Source organism: Phocoena phocoena, chromosome 3 (assembly GCF_963924675.1).
Source record: "Phocoena phocoena chromosome 3, mPhoPho1.1, whole genome shotgun sequence".
Classification (NCBI taxonomy): Eukaryota; Metazoa; Chordata; class Mammalia; order Artiodactyla; family Phocoenidae; genus Phocoena; species Phocoena phocoena.
Window position 1 is genome coordinate 33,938,311 of NC_089221.1, and position 23,464 is coordinate 33,961,774.

At 37.8% G+C, this 23,464-nt stretch overlaps 1 protein-coding gene across 3 annotated transcripts in view; it reads right to left on the reverse strand.

The window, feature by feature from the left end:
• Positions 1-8,698: 8,698 nt before the first annotated feature.
• The window catches only part of PRKAA1 (protein kinase AMP-activated catalytic subunit alpha 1), a 44,265-nt gene continuing 29,499 nt past the window's right edge, over positions 8,699-23,464 (reverse strand). The window contains exons 4-10 of one of the 3 annotated variants that reach the window (XM_065875602.1): positions 22,469-22,513; positions 19,328-19,472; positions 17,450-17,537; positions 15,473-15,697; positions 12,023-12,509; positions 11,784-11,910; positions 8,699-8,944 (exon numbers count right to left, since the gene is read on the reverse strand). In XM_065875602.1, coding sequence (XP_065731674.1) covers positions 8,700-8,944; positions 11,784-11,910; positions 12,023-12,509; positions 15,473-15,697; positions 17,450-17,537; positions 19,328-19,472; positions 22,469-22,513 — 1,362 coding nt within the window. In that variant the 3' untranslated portion in view covers position 8,699. Of the gene's footprint in view, positions 8,945-11,783; positions 11,911-12,022; positions 12,510-15,472; positions 15,698-16,942; positions 16,950-17,449; positions 17,538-19,327; positions 19,473-22,468; positions 22,514-23,464 lie in introns of those variants that run through there. The other 2 variants (XM_065875604.1, XM_065875605.1) reach the window with 2 other exon arrangements.

Consider the following 23,464-nt stretch of genomic DNA (forward strand, 5'->3'; position numbering starts at 1 on the left):
GATAATAGGATAATAGGATTAGACTGTCATCATTTTTTGACCCCTAATTAAAATAGTGGATCTAGGCAATAATCACTGAAGGCTGCTAACATCATAAAGAAAGACAAGTCCACAATTGTATCTCCTGATGGAAGTGACACAGCATCCATGAAGTACTTCTGCCAAAAGTTAAAGCTCAATCAGATCAAACCTCTACCAGTTTACAAGAAATATGGGATACAGATGAGCACGCCAAATAAGATGTCAGAGATGCAGACAGCAAGAAACAGAAACTAAAGAAAAAACTGGCTTCTTCAAGAAATAACTGCCAGGTTTCTTCAAGAAAAAAAGAAAAGTGAGACTTAAGAAACACACAAATCAAATATAATATGTGGAGCTTGCTTAGCTACAGGTTCTAACAAGCCAATGGGGAGGAAACCTTTATGAAATAATAGGGGAAATCAGAACAATGATTTCATATTTGATAATATTAAGAAGTTCCACCTTTTTTTTTTGGTATAACAGTATTGCGATTATGTTGACAAAAAGAGTGCTTATTTTTTAGGAATACGTATTAAAATATTTTACATGAAATTACACGATATCTAGGAATTGCTTCAAAGTAATCAGCAGGAGTGGGGAGTGCAATAGAAGAGAGATATAGATAAAAAGATTGCTTTTGAGTTGATAAGCGATGAAGTTAGGTGGTGAGTACACAGGATTCTCTGTACTTTCCTCTCTCCTTTCATATATGTTTGAAATTTTCCATAAACAGTTTCTGAAAGATTCAAACTTAGGAAATGACTTAATTCACAGAACTATAGGGTTAATCAGAATGATAAGAAATGTTAAACTATTCTGTAAATCTTCAGTAATATACAAATATAAGGGCTAAGCGAGACAGCATAACTGATGGAACAAAGTTAAAGGAAACCCTGGAAGAATTGAACAAGTATTTATTTAGAGAAGGGATTTGCTGAGGGATCGAGAGCTCTTGCTAGTTACATGGATGGGTTTAAAGATACTGAGAAACCCTTGGAATTCTATATACATTTTTATATGCTTGTGTGCAATCTGCACAAGAGTCTCTAAGCTTTCATTCCATTCTTAAAGGAGCCTATAACCCCAAGAAGATTATGATCAACTGACTGATCAACTATCGAGATAAGGAAAAGCAATGAAGCAGAGGTCTCCATAAAACTATCAAAGAATGGGCATCGTGGGAGTAAGGGAGGGAGAGAAATGAAATAGCAAGTAAGTTCTAGCAGATATTAAGATCTTTATCACTGATACACATGCTGCAGTAAAGTATAAGTAACCACTAGAATAAAGGAGACAAAAAAACTGAGGTTGGCTATGAGGTCACTAACATGGAAAGGCCCAAGATAATGGCAGATTTTGGAGGGGTAAGAAAATTGTGGGTCATGTACCTAAGTTCTTAATGAATATGACAAAGTGCCAATAAATTACAGCAATCAAGAAATGTACAGGTTGATACGGGTAACCACATGCTTTCCACAGGAACAGAGATTTCTAGAAAAGCCTGTAGGAGTAATGGATTATAAGCTATACTAGGGAATCAGGACAACGCCAAACTTTCTCCCCAGACCCATTATAATAAAGAAGAATGAGTTTCCTCTGTTTAAAGATGACTGCAAGTAACTTAGGGAAAGAACCAAGAAATGGCTGAAAATGTAAGTGTTGTTACTAAGGAACACAAGTCCGGAGGCCCAGAAAGAGAACAACATGAGAGAATGAATCGTTAGGAAGGTCTCACGAGATAACAGAGTAAGTCAAGATAAGAAAGAAGTCTTGTATTTATGACTGTCCCTAAAGGAGACAAGGATGAGGATGATTAAGTTTTCTGGCTACAAGTTTCCAAGTTGGCAATGTGAGGGACCAAGAAGTGTGGGAACTAATAATACAGACATTATACCCTGCCACAAGCTAGAGAATGCTTCTCTTCACTGAGACGTAAAATGCAGCACCCAAGACGAGAAACCTGATGAACACAAACAGGTAATGAAAACAGCATCCTTCCGGGTACAGGGATGTAGTCAAAGGTGAGGAATTCAAGAACCGATTTACCCGAAAATGTTACCGCACAGGAGAAAACAGCATTAGCGATTTCCCCTCATTTTGCACAACAGTAAAGAAGAGCGAAGTTCATAAAGGCTGCTCAGGACGTCACCCGCGAGTTCACAGCCCCGCCCGCGGCCGAGGGCCCCTGCCACGCTGGGGGCAAAGCCAGCTCGCTTCCGCTCCTCCCGCCGCTCAGGACGGGTCAAAGCCGCACCGCCCGTCTCGGAAGCCGCCCCGGGCGCGGGTGCCAGGGAGGGCCCGATCCCCAGACTTGCTGGTCCCTAGAGACCAACCTTAGCGTCCAGGCTCTGCCACACCCGCGGTGGGCCTCAAGTCCGACTTCTGAAGCTCCTTTCTCCCGTTACCCCAAGACCCACCAGCCTCGCTTTCCTCAACTTCCTCCCGCTTCCACCACAGACCCGTAACCCCTGTTACCTGATGACCACTCCTCGGGTCCCGTGTTTACATTCCGCTTGCCCTTTGCCCACCGGAAACGGAAATTACCACGCCCGACCTCCTACCTGCTTGCCGTAGGTGCAGGGTGTCCCAAGATAGGGGTTGCCCGATCTGGGTCGTGCGAACAGTCCAGAGAAGCTGGCAGGGAAGAGGCGACTCAGCGCTTTTCTCTAACGCAATCCTTTCCCCGGGACCACAAATCCCAGAAGTCACTGCGGCCGCCCCCACCCCATTATTACCCTCCGAGGCTGGTAGTCCGGGCCGTCCGGGCCGGGAGCGCCCTCTAGCGGCAGACGAGAGCGTCGGCGCGTGGGCGCCCACAACTCGGAAGCGCGGGAAACTACGGCTGCGCCGGCTGAGTGCGCGCGGAGAGGACAACCCTGGCGGTACCACGAGGTCCATCCAGTCAGCAGGTAAAGGAGAAGAGGCACGGGAAAACGATTTGGGGGGAATCCAGAGCATTGACTCACGACTCTCCCTAAAGAAGTTTACAACCTAGTTAATGAGGTCGTCCAGACGCTGAAGACAGGCAAACCCGAGTGAAAAAGGGTACGGCCGTGGCTCAACCGTTGGGGAAAAAAACCCGCAAAAAGTTGGACTCAATTTCTCTAAAGAAGAAAGAATTATGGCCCGAAAGTAGCTGTCGTGAAAATTTTAAAAAAGTGGGGACATGTAATACGGGGAAGTGTTTAGGAAATTGAAAAATTAAGGTCGTTTTGATTTCTTAATGTCGCTGTGGATCATTCTTGTAGACCAGTTTTCTCAACCTCAAGGCTGTAGCTTTTCCAACGGGATGATTCTTTGTTGGGAGAAGGGGGCCTCTCCTGTGCAGGGCAGAGTGTTTAGCGGCATCCCTGGGCTCTAGCCACTGGATGCCATTAGCATCCACTCCCACCCCACCAGCTGTGACAAGCAAAAATGTCTCCAGACATGAGAAAATGTCCCTGGGAAAAAGATGGACCCCCCACCCCTACCCCATTGAGAACCACTGATAGGAAGCAAGGATTCTCCAAAGGTGATCCTCAGACCTGAGGGTCGTCAAGATCCTTTTAAAGTCAAAACTATCCCGATTTTCATACTAACATGAAGACGTCATTTACCTTTTTCACAATGTTGACATTTGCGCTGAGAGTGCAAAAGCAATGGTGGCTAAAACCACTGGCACCTCAGCCCGAATCAGGGCAATGCTGCTAAGCTGTACTAGTAGTCATTGTATTCTCCACCACTGTACACACTCATTGTAAGAAAAAGAAGAGGCAGTCCCTCAATGTCCTTGAAGAAGCAGTAAAAATTATTTTATTAAAATGACCCTTGAGTACACACATTTTTTTTAATATTGTGTGACAAAAATGGGAGGTACAAAGTACTTTTGCTGTATATTGAAGTATGATGTCTCAAGATAAAAGCACTTGTGAAATTGCTTTATAAACTGAAGTAGATGCTTTTTTTGTGGAATACAATTTTTACTTAGAAGGGCTGACACCCCTGCTGGTTTTCAGGCTTGGGTCTGACAGGCCTTTTTGTGAAAATGAACAAAGGGAGCCTGTTACATCAAGGAAAACAATTGACAGTTACCAATGATAAAATTCAAGAATTTAAGCAAAAATCATCATTCTGGAAAACATGTATTTGCCACAGTGAGCTTGCCAGCTTCCCAGTACTTTCAGATTTTTCCAGTGAGATCAGTGGTGGTATCAGATGCGATTTTTATTTATATTGTTGGATTAAATGTTTCAACATTGGTAAGAACTGTGGAAGTGAACCAGTTTTTTCAAAATGAGCAATACGCAATTATGGTAGCCAACCTCCAAGATAGCCACCTATGATCTCTAATCCTGGCATTCATACTCTTGTGTAGTTCCTTCCTCCATCATACCAGGATTGTTCTGTGTGGCCTGTAGGATAGGGCAGAAGTGATAGTATACCACTTCTGATATTATATCGCTTCTGATATTAATAAAAAAGACACTACTAAGGTGGTGGCAGTGTTACTTCATCTGGGCTAGAGGTTTACATGGCCATGTTCATTGCAAACCTAAAACACTGAAAATACAGCAAGCCAAATATTTTATGATTTGTGCACTTTTCTGTATATGTTATACCTCTATAAAACTCTTTAAAATATATATATCTCCCTAACAAGGCATTCAGAGCAGGATTAATGCCTTATGGTCACATTCATAGTGCTTGGTTCATAGTTGCCTTATGAGGGGATATAGTTTGCAGAGTAAAATAATTAGACGGTGCTCGAAGCTGTACCCCTTTCTAAAAGGAGTCTTTCCTAAATCTCTCAAATAACTTAATCTTGACCCACTCTACCCTAGTAAAGGCGACCTCCAACACTAAGTTTTCACACTTCACCCACCACTTTCCTACTTACTTTGGTCTGTGATCATAATGCATCTATTTATATATTTAATAATTTCCCATGCTGTCTGTATAGTTGCTAGAAATCCTCTACATTTGTCATAGTTAACATTTATTGTCATCCACAATAAATAGAACAGCCCATTTGTTTACAATAATAGAACAGTTCAATAACTATTTTTCAGACAAGAGAATTTCTTGTACAATTTTGTTCAGTCAGGTTACTTAAGAGTAATTAAGTTCCCTAAAAGAACAATCTATGTGCTGTTCGTAACAGTCTAGTACTGTGTTCTGTTAAAATTATCAAGCTATTTTAAGGATTCAGAATGTCAGCAATCTAACACAAGCCCTGCCAACAACGCCGTATAAGATTTCATACTGATTGAATTCTAACAGGAGTGGAATTCTAACCAAATCTAATGTTAGCAGCCAAAGATAATTGCTCTGATTTTTATTGTATATAACTTAATATTTTGTTCAGGTGGTTAATTTTTAGATGAAACAAAAACTCACTAATTTAGATGAGGCAAAAATCACCACGTTCAAGTGCTAAAATTTGTTCAAGCACTATACTTTAGGCACATTGTTTAAAAAGTGCACAGATGGTCAGCCATAACAAGTGCCTCTTTTTTTTCCATGTAGTTTTCCCAGAAGTTAAAAAAGTTAAGCACATTGTAAGCCGATGAAAAATGATGTTTTTCTTTATTACCCGTTTTCCAAATCAAAGTATTTGAAATTGTATCCTTAAATATACTCTGGTCAAGACATACATGAACAAGTCTCAGAAATATTGTACCACAAAGATTGATTTCTACCATACTACCAATTTATAGTTATGTTTTATGTGGACTTTCATTCATCTAGTGAAGAGAACTCACGATGAAAATATGATTTCTGTTGTGGATGGGGGAGATGGAAGGAGTTAAAGGGAAAAGATTTAAATACATTTTTTTTCTTTCATTCCAAAGGTTCATGGAGTTCTACATCCACCCATAGTCCACCAGTCATTAATTCAGTGTGAATGGTATCACTACAAGGTCAAAAAGTAGGGAGGGGGCAGGGTGAGAGGGCAGGACGTTTTGTACAAAATCATTTAAAACTCTGAAAAACTACAGAACCATCCAAAGAAAAAATATAATCAAAGTAAAAGCAATGGAGTTTATTTCAGTGAAATTATTTTAAATTAGATATGATATATTAAGCTCCCATATCCCCCAACCTGGTAGAAAAGCTCCTCTCAGTGAGAAATCATTTATTTTAATGGCAAAAATTTTACATATCAGTAAAATCTGTTATATTTAAAACTATGTATACAGTACATTTCTGGCAAAAACCTTATACATCTTTCAGTTGTCAAGACAAAGTAAAAATATGGTTGCATAAAATCACAAAAAATATAAATTGCTGAAAAGATAATAAAAAAAGATTAAAAATCATTTGCATTGACTCCCTTACATCTTCAATTAGTAAGAATTTGCAAACCACAGTAAATTTCTGAAAACTCTGATGCAACCTTGACATACTCAACCAAAAGTTGTCATTTCAAATATCCCAGCTTAAAAAAAGAATTTACTGCAATAGTCTGTGCATTTATTATACTATTTGTACAAGTGCAATATTTAAATATCTTCAAAATAAAACTCAGTAACTAAAAGGAACCACAATAACTTAAAAGAAGCAGTTTACAAAATTAACAATTTTTAGAAGGTCCTATTTAATTGGTTCCTCTTTTTTTCCCTGCTCCCCACAACAGGTTATAGAGACATTACAACGATGTCTTAGTTCTATATACAAATCTGTAGCTTTAAAAATACAGTCTTCTGTTCTTAACATTAGGAACATAATGCTGCATTTAGAGCCTACATGAAGTCAATATCCTCAAAACAGAGGGCCACATACAAGTTATAAATACAGTTTGAACTTATATTTAAATGGAACTCCTATAATTTTATACAGCTTTCAGATTCTAAGTTGAATAGAATAAGCCCTGGACAAAAGGAAGCACGGTTTTTCTTTTCAATTCAGTGCATGTTTCTAGGGGTACTGGAGCCAAATCTACAACTACAGTTACTATGCAAGCTATCATGACATTTGAGTACATTATCATCTGGTTACAGAGGTGCCAAAAACAATACTACAATACAAAGAATCTTAAAAGAGAAAAAAAGATAGTTCCATTGCAATGGAAAAATAATACCAAAAAATTCTTCTTGAAGTTAAAATATAGTATAAGGCAATTATGGGTGACACAGTAATTTTTTATTACCATACACATGATACGAATTTTATCTGAGGTGACTAAATTTTTTTCTTACACCTATTACGTAATGCATTATACTAAGAGCAAGAGAAAGAAAATATAAATCAGAGTTCTTAGGAAGATTAAGCAACTTTAGGCAGTTTCCATAATGCTACTTTTTAAAAAGTAACTAAAATCCAAAGCAAATGTTACTATTTAGAAGAACTAACTGATCTGTTCCATATTTTATCAAAACAATAATAAAGTAATAGCTGATGAAGGAGACACCAAATGCAATGTATAAACATTAATTGGAGCCTGGTTTGAAATAAATTTGTAGTACAACAGGGGAAATCTAAATATGCATGATTAGATGGCATTAGAGAATTATTAATTTTTAATGGTATTATGGGTTTTTTTAGAAGAATGTCATCATTTTTTTAGGAGATGCTTTAAGTGTTGAGGCGTGATGAATATATCTGCAAAATCCAAATGGTTCAGGGGAAAAAAGCATATATACACACACACACACACACACATATATATATAACTGTATCTATATACAGATATAGATAAAGCATATATGGCAAAATGTTAACAAATGTTGAATCTAAGTGATAGATACACACCTTACAGTGATCACCTTACAGCCTTTCAACTTTTCTTTTAAAAAATGTCCATAATGAAGTCTAGGAAAAAAAGTCATATCTGAGCATTTAAATAGTTTGCAAGACATGTTCTATGCACTGAATCAATTTAAAAGATACATGATTCAATGACTAGAAAGTTTTGCATACATTTAATACTGACTGACATGATGAGCAGAGGACTTTGTGATATTGGCAAAACCAGCATGATTTATTTACAGTATATGCAACACAGCTCTTGTGACAAAAAGAGCAATTTATGTACAGAATATAGTGGGACAAATTGTAAAATTAAACTTAGTGCCTAGAGTATCTGAATATATAAGTTCTGTGTGTTTTTGGACTTAACAAATGAAAGAAAAAAATTTAAATGTGTCCAATATCTTTAAGGTGACTTACCATATACTACAGAATAATAAGAATATTAAGGAGGGGATATGGAAGAATCATCCAGGCTGTCCCTACTGTTGAAGATACTTGCTATTTAAGGAGCCCAGAAAACAAAATCACCTATAAAGTTCTCTGGGGATTCTAGGCAAATATTTATTGAATAAATTTATGAAGCAAATATATAACACATCAACACGTAATTAATATATGAAGGCCTTTATGGTAAATTAATATTTGACAAAGCCCTGTATACACTAAATATAAAATAGCCAAAAATCAAGTGAGCCTGAGAGAACTATAATTCATTGTGTATATTATATTATTCTATATGCCTACCGAACAATGAACAAAATTATCTTAATTCATTTCTGCACATTATGCTTTTAACTATTAATCATGTTCCAGTCCCTGTGCAAACTGCATTCCGAAAGGCCAACCCTCAGTTATAATTATGTATAACTTGATTATAAATGGAAGCATTTGGCTATGATTTATTATGCATGCTTATTGCTATCAAAGAAATAAGCAAAGTTTTAGGTTTACTGTGCAAGTATTTTAATTAGATTTGCACACATCTCAAAAAATTCTATTGTGTGACTTCCAGGTCTTGGAGTTAAATCAACAGGAGAAGAGTCAAGTGACGTTACAGATGAGGTAAGAGAAGCTTCTGAGGATTTTCCTTGAGCCTCAGCATCTGAATCATTCCTTTGGCAAGCTCGATAGTTGCTAACTGAGCCCGATCTCTGTGGAGTAGCAGTCCCTGATTTGGCTTCAGTAATTTCATCTGGGTAAAAAAAAATTCAATTTATTATAATCCACGACACCCTCCCGAAAATTTTAATAGTATTTAATTTGCTTCTTTTTTTTTTTTTTTGCGGTACGCGGGCCTCTCACTGTTGTGGCTTCTCCCGTTGCAGAGCACAGGCTCTGGACGTGCAGGCTCAGCGGCCATGGCCCACGGGCCCAGCCGCTCCGTGGCATGTGGGATCCTCCCAGACCGGGGCACAAACCCGCGTCCCCTGCATCGAAAGGCGAACTCTCAACCACTGCGCCACCAGGAAAGCCCCTAATTTGCTTCTTTAAGTGAGATCACTGACCAGCTATCAAGAGCATGTTTATTTTGAATACCTCCTAAAATAGAAGCAATGAATCTGTATTATGCCACTTGCCTTTTTTACACACAGCAATGTATTCCCCTAATGACTTATTAAGATTGGGTACATATTTGGCTACTCATCAGTCTTACAATCCAGGATTAAGAGAGCCCAATAGGGCTTCCCTGGTGGCGCAGTGGTTGAGAGTCCGCCTGCCGATGCAGGGGACACGGGTTCGTGCCCCGGTCTGGGAAGATCCCACATGCCGCGGAGCGGCTGGGCCCGTGAGCCATGGCCGCTGAGCCTGCGCGTCCGGAGCCTGTCCTCCGCAACGGGAGAGGCCACAACAGTGAGAGGCCCGCGTAACGCATAAAAAAAAAAAAAAAAAAAAAAAAAAAAGAGAGCCCAATAAACTAATAATGAGGCTTAATAAACATCATTCCCTCGCAATAAAAGTCAATCTTTCTATAGTAAAATCATAGAATAAATGCACTTAAAATTTCAACCCTGGAAATCATCTCATTTAACTCCTCATTTTATTGATAAGAAAACATAAACCCCTTAAGAGTTAAGTGACAAATGAACAGAGAGGTAAATCTAGAACCCAAGTCTCCTAACTCTCATCTTGGTGCTCTTCATTCTTCCACTTTGTCTTCATATTTGATTTAAGATCTTATAAAAGAACAACAATTCCAATGAACAAAAATCAAGGAAAACCTAAGGTGGGAACACAATATAAAAACAGTAAATGTCCGTTCAATTGGTAAACCCAGGTACTAATAAACCTAAGATTCATGATTTTTTTTTTTTTTTTTTTTTTTTGCAGTACGCTGGCCTCTCACTTTTGCGGCCTCTCCCGTTGCAGAGCACAGGCTCCGGACGCGCAGGCTCAGCAGCCATGGCTCACGGGCCCAGCCGCTCCGCGGCATGTGGGATCCTCCCGGACCAGAGCACGAACCCCTGTCCCCTGCATCGGCAGGCGGACTCTGAACTGCTGCGCCACCAGGGAAGCCCCAAGGTTCATGAATTTAATCCAAATATAACGGAAAAAAATAAAACCCATTCTGTATCTCAGACTGTGTTAGTAAGTGTTAGAAGAAAAATACCATCTAGACATAGACAAACAGGTTTAGCCAACATATCATAGCTCAAAACTGTGTCTTTCTGATACTATGTAGGTACTATCTTTGAGTTTACAAAGAAGACAAAAAATTCACAGGTAAATCTCATCTAATAATTCCATATAATCTTAAATGAACAAAAGTGGCAACATATCTTAATTCAATTGATTTGGCCAATGAAGAATTGCCATAAACTTCTATTTAATTAAAGGTTCCGGGGGGCTTTCCTGGTGGCGCAGTGGTTGAGAACCCACCTGCCAATGCAGGGGACACAGGTTCAGGCCCTGGTCTGGAAGATCCCACATGCCGCGGAGCAACTAAGCTCGTGCGCCACAACTACTGAGCCTGCTGTCTAGAGCCCACGAGCCACAACTACTGAGCCCGTGTGCCAAAACTACTGAGCCTGTGCTCTAGAGCCCGCAAGCCACAGCTACTGAGCCCATGTGCCACAACTACTGAAGCCGGCACTCCTAGAGCCCGCGCTCCGCAACAAGAGAAGCCACCGCAGTGAGAATCCTGCGCACCACAATGAAGAGTAGCCCCTGCTCGCTGCAGCTAGAGAAAGCCCGCGCGCAGCAACAAAGACCTAATGCAGCCAAAAATAATTATTTTTTTAAAAAAGGTTCTGTTTGTGAGAGAACATTTATGTATATATATATACACACACACACACACACACACACACACAGCTATAGCCTTTCATAATGCTGGGGTAGAATTATTATTGATATTTATTTGAATTATGAGTCAAATGTGTTCCATCAGGCTTTTTAGTAGATAAGGTAAATTAGTTTTAAGAGTCGGGGCTTCCCTGGTGGCGCAGTGGTTGAGAGTCCGCCTGCCGATGCAGGGGACACGGGTTCGTGCCCTTGTCCGGGAAGATCCCACATGCCACGGAGCGGCTAGGTCCATGGGCCATGGCCGCTGAGCCTGAGCGTCTGGAGCCTGTGCTCCACGACGGGAGAAGCCACAGAAGTGAGAGACCCGCGTACCAAAAAAAAATAAAAAGAGTGTATATGCATGGGAGATCTGAATTAATGTACATTTCAAACCATGGTATGATTTTGCACCATTTACTAGAAGTCAACATTTATTCTAAATAAAATATTTTATCTTACCAAAATGAACTACAAAAAACAGAAATGTAGCAGAAACTATCACTTTAGGATCAGGCTGTATCAGGCTTTAAGGATTTTAGAAGATAATCTTAAAAGGACAATAAACTATTCACAAGATACACTAATGTTCACGTCAACAAAGGCACAAAATCTTATATTCTATGTTCTTTTGCTATTGAATTACTAGGAACAAATCAAGAAGCTTCAAAAGAATCAAAGATTTACTAAAATGCCAAATTAGGTAAAAAGGTCTAATATGTCATCTATGTTGTTCTGTGTGACGTACATACCATCAATACTACGGAAATCCAATAAGTATGTTCTACTGTCCACTTGGTATAACTGTAGACTCATTTTGGAGAATGTACTTGTCACAGGATTCTTCCTTCGAACACGCAAATAATATGGGTTTACAACCTAGCATATGGTATTGAGAAAAACAAAGTCAAAAGGAATTCTTCTATAAAACATTATATAGACTACAGGTTTGTCAAATGTGCTAATAATCAGAATGCTCTTTCTTTCTTACCTTCCATTCATAATCCAGTTGTTTAATTGCTCTACAAACTTCTGCCATGATATCATTTGGTCGACTTTGACTTCTAATTCCCAAATGCCATTTTGCTTTCCTTACACCTTGGTGTTTGGATTTCTGTGGATTTAATTCATCGAGGGTATGGCGTGCCCTTGGTGTTTCAGCAACCAAGAATGGTACTCTTTCAGGATGGGGCCGGGTCAAGTGGTGATCATCGAGAAAAGAATCTGGTGGGCTTGTCGCCAAGTAAAAATCTTTGGCCTCATTCATTATTCTCCTGTTGTCTATTATGAGGTGGTAGGCAACTGCCAAAGGGTCCTGGTGATTTCTGTTATAAAGGCAGCTGAGAACCTCCTCTTCTGAGCATTCAAATTTTTCACATACTTCTTTTAAGGCTTCATCATCAATCATGGTTGAACTATATGATGGATCCTCAGGAAAGAGATATTTTGGAAGGTCCTGTTTAAACCATTCATGTTCCCTGAGAGAAAATGGCAGGGGTCAGAAGGACTTCGAGGAGAGATGAGACTGAAAGTAACAGTTTGGGGGAATTTAGGATATGAATTCATTTATATTTATACTCATACTGTATTATTATTATTATTTTTTTTTTTTGCAGTACGCGGGCCTCTCACTGTTGTGGCCTCTCCCGTTGCGTAGCACAGGCTCCGGACGCGCAGGCTCAGTGGCCATAGCTCACGGGCCCAGCCGCTCCGCGGCATGTGGGATCTTCCCGGACCGGGGCACGAACCCGTGTCCCCTGCATCGGCAGGCATACTCTCAACCACTGCGCCACCAGGGAAGCCCTATCATTTTTTTAAAACTGAGATTTTCCTCTTCTGGCTCACATTTCATTGTATATGTTAAGGGAAATTCTCCAGCCTTCCTCTGATTTTAAGAGGGAGAAAACACTCCTGGAGCAACCAGAAACAAAGTGTCTACACTTTAAAGTTTTGGAACAAATGGCAATGGCAAAGACCATGTTATTTCCAGCTCAGAAAGAGAACAAAATTAGTCTGTGGATTCATTATAATACTCTTTGGATATAATGTTAAGTGACAAAATATATAACAACAACAAAAATAGACAACTGTTATTCATTGAGTGCTTACTATGTGGTAGATTTTGGGCTAAACACTTCATATATATTATCTCACCTCATTTTCAAACAACTCTGTGAAGATAATATCCCCTTATTTTAATGAAGGAACTGAGGATTTCCTAACTTCATATATAAAAGGATATTTTTGACTTGAACTATGTAAAAAAAAATATGCTAAAACTAAAAACATTAAGAGAGGAAAACACCCAAAAGAACAATGATTATATTCTGGGTAATGGAATTAAAAATCACTTTAATTCTCTTCTCTAATTTTTTTCGTGTTTTCTAAGTCTTTTCCAATTGTCACATATTTCATTTAAATTGGAAAAAAACATGTAAAACACAAGAAAAAGCACCTCTCACTAAGATAGTCTGAAATATAAATTTTACAGAATGACTAGTCCTTCTCCTCTAGTGGTAAAGTCATGCCCCGCCACTCACAGTCTGTTTTTTAGCTAGTCTGCAGCATATGGAGTAAATGGAAAGGAATGAAGCTTTTTTCTTTTCTTCTTTTTTTAATTGGAATATAGTTGATTTACAATGTTGTGTTACTTTCTGCCGTACAGCACAGTGAATCCAGTTATACATATACATATATCCACTTTTTTAGATTCTTTTCCCATATAAGTCATTACATAGTATTGAATAGAGTCCCCTGTGCTATACAGTAGGTCCTTATTAGTTATCTATTTTAGGAATCAAGCTTTAAGTTCTACATATGATCTTTCTTTCTTCTTCATTATCCTAATGCTTTCTTCTTTACTATTCCCAGATATACGTCTGATTTCTTTCTTCCTTCGCCCTCCATCTCAGAGAAGTGTGCTGTCTAGCCGTTAGAAGACCAAAAGAGAAATTTCCATAAGGGAAAAAAAAGGAAAGAAAAATGATGGTAGAAGAAACAAAGTTTGCAGTTTTTTTAAAAATCTTCATCAGAAATGACCTGCCCAAACTTGAGAAGGAGATTTGTCATCATCACTTTTGCCTTATTTAAACTATTCCGTGGAACCATATGCAACTGGTAAAATTGATGGACTTTTTAACCTACAAAACAGTAATTTCATATGTAATTCAATGTATACTACTACAAAAACAAACATGTCATTGATTGAATTAAAATTTTCTCATTCCCTGAGATGAACAAAAGGGGAAAATACAATAATTTATAAGATCAGAACTCAAATAGCAACACAGAAATTTACTACGAAAAAATATTAGTCCCCATGAGAATATGTAAAAGTCAAACATGAAGCATACTATAGAAAATCTTAAAGAATCACTACCAAATCTAATACCCAACCAGGGTCCTTTTTATTAGCTCTTTTTTTAAATTAAAAAGTAATACACTGGGCTTCGCAGGTGGTGCAGTGGTTGAGAGTCCACCTGCCGATGCAGGGGACACGCCCCGGTCCTGGAAGATCCCACATGCCGCGGAGCGGCTGGGCCCGTGAGCCATGGCCGCTGAGCCTGCGCGTCCGGAGCCTGTGCTCCGCAACGGGAGAGGGCACAACAGTGAGAGGCCCGCGTACCGCACACACACACACAAAAAAGTAATACATTGACAAGTTCAGGTTTCTGGTAACTGACTATACTGCTGAACTGAACGAATAAGCATTTTCAGAACTCTAATGGAAAACTGATGAATTCATAAAAGTGCTAACAAAAGATCAAGATAAAAAAAAATAATTACATGGGACTGAGTGAGCTGATGAGGATGATTATAATTTTTGTGACTTTCTGTTTGAATTTAAAAAATAGTTAAAAAAAAAAAGTAACTTACTGGTGTCCTAAGAACTAGTGAGGAGTGACAAAACTGACAGATCAAAGCACCCTTCCCCCACTTCTGACTTTAACTCCTCCACCTTATTTTGTAAGCACCTATTTTTCTGATCAGATATTATCCTGTTTGAAATGCCTAGAGGAGATTATATTTTCCTTACTGAACCCCAAGTATATTATTACAATACTTAGCTAAGAGTGAATTCCCCTCTATTTTAGTTACAGTATACACATTTACTTTAATAAAAAATATTGTATTCGGAATTTCATTAAAGCAACTTTGTAGATGTATGGAATAAAAAAAAAAGTAATATAATGTTCACTGCTACAATTTCAAAACAAATAAAGAAACAAAAGCAAAAAAGTGAAAGCCCTTCCTCCTACCAATCTTACTTCCCTAAAGCAGCCGGGTTAGTATGTGTTCTTAAATATCAAAATAAAATAAATGAGTCTATACACTATTTTTAACATAAAAACAGGATTACATTGTACATACTGTTCTGCAAAATTTTCTTTCACTTATATCACTGATACTATTAGATCTGATAATCAAGTTGCTTTATCACCTGATATCTTTGATTGTGGCTCTCTTCATGGGATCCACCTGCAGCATATGTTTCAAAAGGCTAATCACAGAAGGGTTTAAATACTGAGGGGTATAAAAGATCCCATCACATATCTTCTTAAAAAGAGTTGGCACGTGATCATCATCGAATGGAAGTGTTCCACACAATAAAGCATAGAGAATAACCCCACTGCTCCATATGTCTACCTCTGGACCAGCATACAATCTGTAACAGGAAATATCAATTGGATTAAACAATCATTAGTAACTTAAAGAGTAAATCAATTAATCATTTTAAATATAGATACTTCATAAAGAATTATTAGTCAGAATATGGTTTCTATAAGTCACTGCTGTGTACTACACATACAGATTCTATACTAATTCTATCAGTATTATCTTTGAAAACAAAAATTAAGAATTTTTTTAAGTTACAAACTATAGCTAAAATTCTGTCCATACTACCTCACCAGGGTCCTCATGATATCCAATCAATAGGGCCAAACTTTGAACAAACATATCATTACTGAATTTAAAACCATTGTTTTTTGGTTACAGAGGAGAGATTAAGTGATCTTTCATCAAGTGAGAATGTTCTGACTTTAAAGCCACTCTCCGAAATAACCCGAGACCTCATACCAAGGTAAAAGGGGCCTGAGGCTGTAGAATGAAGCCCAGCTAACTAATTCGCAGAAGATTTTAAACTCTTATTTGCAATACACTGTAACCCACTGACTTAACTAGCTACTGCCTAATTAGATAACCCATTCAAAGTCTGGCTTCAGGGAAAGGATTTCTTTAAATTGGTCAAATAAATTATTGAACTGATCAATATATACTATTTTGAAAGTAAAAGTTTCCATACATCTAGACCTCACAGAAAGACCTTATCCAAACTGGGAAAATTAGACTTCAGTAATGGCCCATTACATATATGCACAATTACATTTCTGTTTGTTTATTTAATTAACACTGCCCCCAGTATCCAGGTCCTAAATTGTTTTCTTCCCCAAATAATTAGACAACCCACATGAAATAATAATTTAAACATTAAGTTAATATAAAAAGGTAATGATGAACCTTGATAAATCTAAAATTAGATATTTCTGCCTTACTCATAACCATGCCTTAACACAAATATAATTTCTCTGAGCAGTCTAGGCAAGCAAGCTTATGAAAATAGAAAGAAAATACTACTCTATTTCTGCATTCTAAATTAATCAGGATGTAAGACATTCAAACAAAGAAACATGGTTTGAATGAAAAGTTATTAAAAGTTAATTATAAAAACTAGTAAACAAACTTTAGCTTCTTTGTTTTCACTTTCAGTAGTATAGTGAAGAACAGTTACTCTTCAAAAAAAATTAAATTTTCCTGTCATCTAAACTATCCGAAAAGCTGCCCTATACTAAGATCCTCATGTTCTCAATGCTGGTGGTTAGTAAATTGAAATTAGAATTCTTAAAGTATTTCAGTCTCTAGAAGATTTAAAGAATGAAAATTAAATAAAATCTGAGGACTTTATCAATACTTCAGTCCAATTCCCCAAGGCACGTTATCGTAAAAGCTAAAGCTAATTTGAAAAATTAAAGCTACCCATTACACTTTTAATTCTTCATCTAAGCAAATAGTACACTATTTCTTACTACTAGATATTTCTGTATTATTCAAGTTTTTAATGTCTCACCTTTAAAACTTGCTAGTTTTAAACCTTCAGTTTCTTCCACTAGGGGAAAAAACGAGAGTACTCTCATCTAATATAATTTTGACTTGCAAACCAACATCCTCAATAAATGGAGTCCTTAATCCTTATTCACTTATAATGTTTTATTCTTAAAATAGAATACCTTCTGGATAAGAAAAAAATAAGCTTCAAATTCCTTTCAATGGAATTGAATATTACACTATAGACTAACAAAGTCTAGGAAAAGAAGACAATTACAAATATATTGGGCGGGGAGGAGGTGGCAAACACTACCTTCCTGAAATTACTTCTGGTGCAGCATAGTTGGGTGAGCCACAACTTGTTCTTAAAAATTCACCATCTGACATCATGTTTGAAAGACCTGAAAGTGCACAAAATCCACTGCTCAAGATTTCCCAAGAACAAAAGTAAAAACAAAATTCCATTAAACAATAAAACTGAGTTTGCATTAAAGTGATAAATCATCATTTTGTTCTTTGCTTCAACAGAATCCTATAGTCTTTATTGTTCCCAAATATTTTGCCTTTATGCCATAAAATCTGTAATCTGTTTCAACATATAAAGTTAGTGCATTGTTGGAGTTTAATGAGTACATATTAAACTATTGGTTATTTTCCTTAATACAATAAACTGGGCATGTTTAAGTTTTATTAATATAGAAATTACTAGAAAAAAATGTAGAACCGAATTAAAATTCAAAGTTTCTATTAACCTCCATTCTGATTCTTTAAAAAAAAATAATAGGGCTTCCCTGGTGGCGCAGTGGTTGAGAGTCCGCCTGCCGATGCAGGGGACACAGGTTCGTGCCCCAGTCTGGGAAGATCCCACATGACGCAGAGCGGCTAGGCCCGTGAGCGTGGCCGCTGAGCCTGCGCGTCCAGAGCCTGTGCTCCGCAACGGGAGAGGCCACAACAGTGAGAGGCCTGCGTACTGCAAAAATATATATATAAATAAAAATTTTAAAAATAATAATAATAATTTTTAATATCAAAGTTCCTTCATAGCTCTACTACAAAAAGAAAACTCGGGAATTCCCTGGTGGTCCAGTGGTTAGGACTCGGTGCTTTCACTGCTGTGGCCTGGGTTCAATCCCTGGTGGGGGAACTAAGATCCCGCGGCCAAAAAAAAAAAGAAAACTCTGCCTCCTCAAAAATACAATGTATAAAACATAATGACAACTAAAGAATAAGAAAGTCAAATAATTTAGTCAGTTACAAAAAAAAACCTCAGTAGCTCAGAGCTGTTGGGCACTATTTAGTGAATCTCTAAAGATTAAAATATATAAACATATACAAAACTTAAGAAAATATAAGTATCTCCTCTGATTTGAAATGAAACTAAAAAAAGAGATTTGTAGATATTCATTTTTATCTCAGGTTTAATAATGTCAATGGCAATTTATATAAGAAATAAAGGAAAAATAAATTCATTAAATTTTCCTCAAGCTGAAACTATGCTTTTCTATTTAAAATATTTTACTTTCTTTTTTTAAAAATAATTTTGTTCATATGGTTTGCCTTCTGGCTTTCAAAGTTTGAGTAACTCCAGCCCAGTCTCTTTCCTCTTGCTCCATAACTTGATCAGAAGAACACACTGGGGCTTCCCTGGTGGCGCAGTGGTTGAGAGTCCGCCTGCCGATGCAGGGGACATGGGTTCGTGCCCTGGTCTGGGAAGATCCCACATGCTGTGGAGCCGCTGGGCCCGTGAGCCATGGCCGCTGAGCCTGTGCGTCTGGAGCCTGTGCTCCGCAACGGGAGAGGCCACAACAGCGAGAGGCCCGCATACCGCAAAAAAACAAAAAAAAAACAAAAAAAACAAAAAAAAAAGAACACACTGGAAACAGTGTGTTCTATTGATAACACTATTAGCAAATAGTTAAATAATGGTCCTTCACAAATAATGGTCTCTTTTCAAGTGATGTCGCTAATGCTGCCAATTTAAATTGTTTGCCTATGTCATAAAAGTCAATTTTAAAGACATAAAGCTAAGAGAATCCCTTATTTTTACTCCTTTTTGTAGCTCATATACAAATGGTGAGGATATGCTACTTTGGGATACTCAGTCTATTATATAAAAGCAAAAGTTATCTGAAGAATCCTACTGATGTTTGTTAAACATAATGAATATATGAAACTATAAAAATATCCTTACCAAAATCAGCAATCTTTGCATTCATGTGTGCATCAAGCAGGACATTTTCAGGTTTCAAATCTCTGTGGACCACCATATGCCTGTGACAATAATCCACACCAGAAAGGATTTGTTGGAACAGACGCCGACTTTCTTTTTCATCCAGCTAAGAAAAGTAGAGAGGCAACTTAAACGTGTGTCTTTCAAAAGAAATTATTCTACCTATAATTTTCCAACCTATAAAACTGTGAAAATGCAAGAAACCTTCCAAATGAACCTCACTCATGAGATACTTTTGAAACGGGGAGGAGATATAGGCAGCATAAAACGGAAATGCTAGGAGGGTCTTAGAACCCAAATCAGTAACTCAACTTCCTAATATTATCACTCTCTTGACTATAATAACTTTTTTCACCTAATCTCATGCACTATTTCAAATAATTTCAATTTCTACCTGAAAGTAGGCATGTTTTCTCCTGTAAATTACAAATATTTAATCCTTGATTCCTTAACAAATATTTATTGAATACCTTCAATGTGCCATGCACGGTTTTAGACACTCAAGATACAGCAACGAATTAAAAAAAGGCCCTAATCTAGTTAAAGAAAATAGACAATAAACATATAAATATCAAATATAAGGAGTAAGAGTGTTTTGAAGAAAAACAAAGGAGGATAAGGGCACAAAGAGTTATGCTGGGGTGGGGAATACTGTTGTGGACTATATGAGAAAGCAACATTTAAGCAGTGTTAATGAATTAGCAAGCAACCATGTTATCATATCTCCTGAAGTAAAAGATGTTTTAATTTTAACAAAAGAAAAACCTTAATTCATTTGTTTTATAAAATATAACAGCATTTATCTTTACTATGCTTACTGAAAAATTACATCTTATGCTGTAATTACATTTTTTAAAATATTCTTTAAAAACTTCTCTGTCCATTTATCTATATTTTATTATTTTATGATTTTTTTTCCATAAATGAAAGCCATTACTTGGGTATGCCTGCTCCCAAGAAGTCATATTTAATAAATAAGCTATTAATTCTCTAGGCAAAGGACTCTAATATGCAATTCTCTACCACAGGTCACAAATTAGCATTCTAAAACCAGGTTCCTACACCTTTAATGGTATGGATAATCTGGAATATGAACCAGTAATTTCTTTTGAAAGCAAAACTAAAACTATCAAAGCACTCAGAGATGCCCTTCCTCTAGAGAAAGTAATAATGCATTAGCAATCTAATACCTTTATTTCTAGAATATAGGTTCATTTTTTAATACGACTTCATATCAAATACACTAAATGAAAAAAAGAATGTGTTCTAAATGTGAAAGAGAAGAAAATTTAATTGATTAAGCAAAATACAAGAGGTAAAATAACTAGATAGGCTACAAAAATGAAAATTATACTCTATTAATAATAAATAGAGTACAAAGGATCAAGGAGGGGAAGTCTACAAAGAAAGATTAGAAAAGTCAAAGCATATTTCCATTTAAGCATGGCAGATGGAACCTTTGTCTCCACTCCTTGAAACATCACCAAGATGACAGCATATAAAGACAAAAGAGCAAGAGAACAGACAGCAGTAATCAAGGAGTCACTAAGCTAGAGAGTAGATGAACAGTGATGAAGACTTGGCCAACCACAGAAAGCTGAAATCTAATAAGCCTTTAGGGGTGGAAATCAATGATAAACTCATCTGCATGCAGACTCCTGGAAGGGCTTAGATATTGGAAGTGTTGGGAATTTCTGAAGGTAGAAGTGAGAAGTGGACTGAAAACAGGACAACTGACGGAAGAAAGAAGTTTTAAGCTCACCCTTACTGGGGAATAAGACCCACGATTTACTCTTTAATAAGGCTGAACCAGCTCTGTTCTCAAGGACACCAGAGTAGGAATGAGGCACCAGAAGGAAAACATGGGGATAAAATGAAAGACAACATACTAAGCAGTAAGGCTTGTGGGCCTTTCCCCATTTAGCTCGCAGAGCACTGGCAGCTAAGCTAACACGCTCAAGGAAACTGGAATGTTTCTTGTGGAGCAACTTTCTGATCCAAGGAAAAATATTTGTAATTGTTAACATTTGGTGTTTCCTAGTAAAACAAACAGGTCCGTACCTATTCAACCTATGGGAAGGCCCACTAATTAATAAGTTCCATCCTCATGAGCTTGGCATTTAGAATCTCACTCTCAAATATGAGTGGACAACCCAGAATCACCAGGTATCTGAGCAAGGGTCATGCACAAAAGACAAAGACCAATAAAATGAATAGAAAAAAAACAGGGAGCAGGGAACAGAGAAGGTACAGAAGCAATCCAGAGAAGAGAAGAAGAAAAAAAATTTAAACTAATTGTCATCCTCAGACAGATACATTTATTATCTCAGTGGAACAACAACAACAAAAATAGGCTATTTAAAGAAAGACAACTGGCTTCCCTAGTGGTGCAGTGGTTGAGAGTCCGCCTGCCGATGCAGGGGACACAGGTTCATGACCCGGTCCAGGGAGATCCCATGTGCCGCGGAGCGGCTGGGCCCGTGATCCATGGCCACTGAGCCTGCACGTCCGGAGCCTGTGCTCCGCAACGGGAGAGGCCACAGCAGTGAGAGGCCCGCGTACCGCAAAAAAAACAAAACAAAACAGCTGGAATTTTAATATGCAACAGATAAAATTGAGGAAAATCCCCATAATGTAAAGCAAAATGATTAAGACATGAAAAACAAAAGATAAGAAAGCAAGGTGCCAATTCAATTTGTGTCTGTTTCCATTTTTCTAGGCAGAGTATTTGTGTGGGATTGTGGGGGCAGGGAGTAGGGAGTGAAAAGACAAGTGGAATACCTGAAATTGAAATGAACCATGTTAAGAAATGGTAAAATCAAAATTAATTTGGTTAATGATTTTGATGAAAGTAAAGATATGCTACATAGAACAAATGAGTGAATGATATAAAGAATGTTAGATTGGGAGGGAAAAAAATTGGCTTCTCAATGCTTGACATGGCTCTTCCAGAAAGAGGTTTTTGTATACCACATACCCTGGGTGCAAGCAAAAGTATGCGCAGGGGTCAATGTTCAGTTTTTGTATCTGTAACTTAAGACACTGTTCAAAATGTCTTCTAAAGTTCCTTCCAACTCTAAATTCTTTAAGTCTAATTCCTACCTCCTTCATGGAGCCTGTTCTTACTATTCCAGATACATCAGATTTCTGAAACCAAAAAATGAATGCAATTTAAATGTGACTAGGGTTGACTAGCAAGGCCTAGATCTTTAAGTATTTAATAATATATTTTTTAAGGATTACATACATAATTTAAGATATATATTAAAAGTATTTGTATGCCCCAGAAGCAAAGTCTGAAGATCGTGAGTTCTGGAGTCTCAATCCAATTCTGTCATTAATAAATTATGTGACCTTGAGCATATATATAAACTGTGAGTCTCAGACTTCCCTGGTGGTCCAGTGGTTAAGACTCTGCGCTTCCAATGCAGCGGGCACAGGTTTGATCCCTGGTCAGGGAACTAAGATCCCACGTGCCACAGAGTATGACCAAAATATAAAAAGTAAATAAATAAAAATAAATAAACTATGACGGACTTCCCTGGTGGAGCAGTGGTTAAGAATTCACCTGCCAATGCAGGGTACACGGGTCCAATCCCTGGTCCAGGAAGATCCCACATGCCACGGGGCAACTAAACCTGTGCACCACAACTACTGAGCCTGTGCTCTAGAGTCCACGAGCCACGACTACTGAGCCCGCGTGTCACAACTACAGAGGCCCACGCACCTAGAACCCATGCTCTGCAACAAGAGGAGCCACCGCAATGAGAAGCCCACGCACCACAACGAAGGGTAGCCCCTGTTCGCTGCAACTAGAGAAAGCCCATGCGCAGCAATGAAGACCCAATGCAGCCAAAAGTAAATAAATTAATTAAATTAATTTTTTACAACATAAATAAATAAACTGTGACTCTTGGTTTCCATATCTGTGTAAGTAGGCTAAGGAGATAATCTTTAAGATGCTTCCTAGCCCTAAATAGTCTATGATTCTAGGCACATACATGACCAAGGGAGCTGGTTATTAAGTAGACCTCTTAACAGAATTGCTTTCTGATATTTTGATGCTAGTAAGGGATCAGGGGAATTACAAAATATACA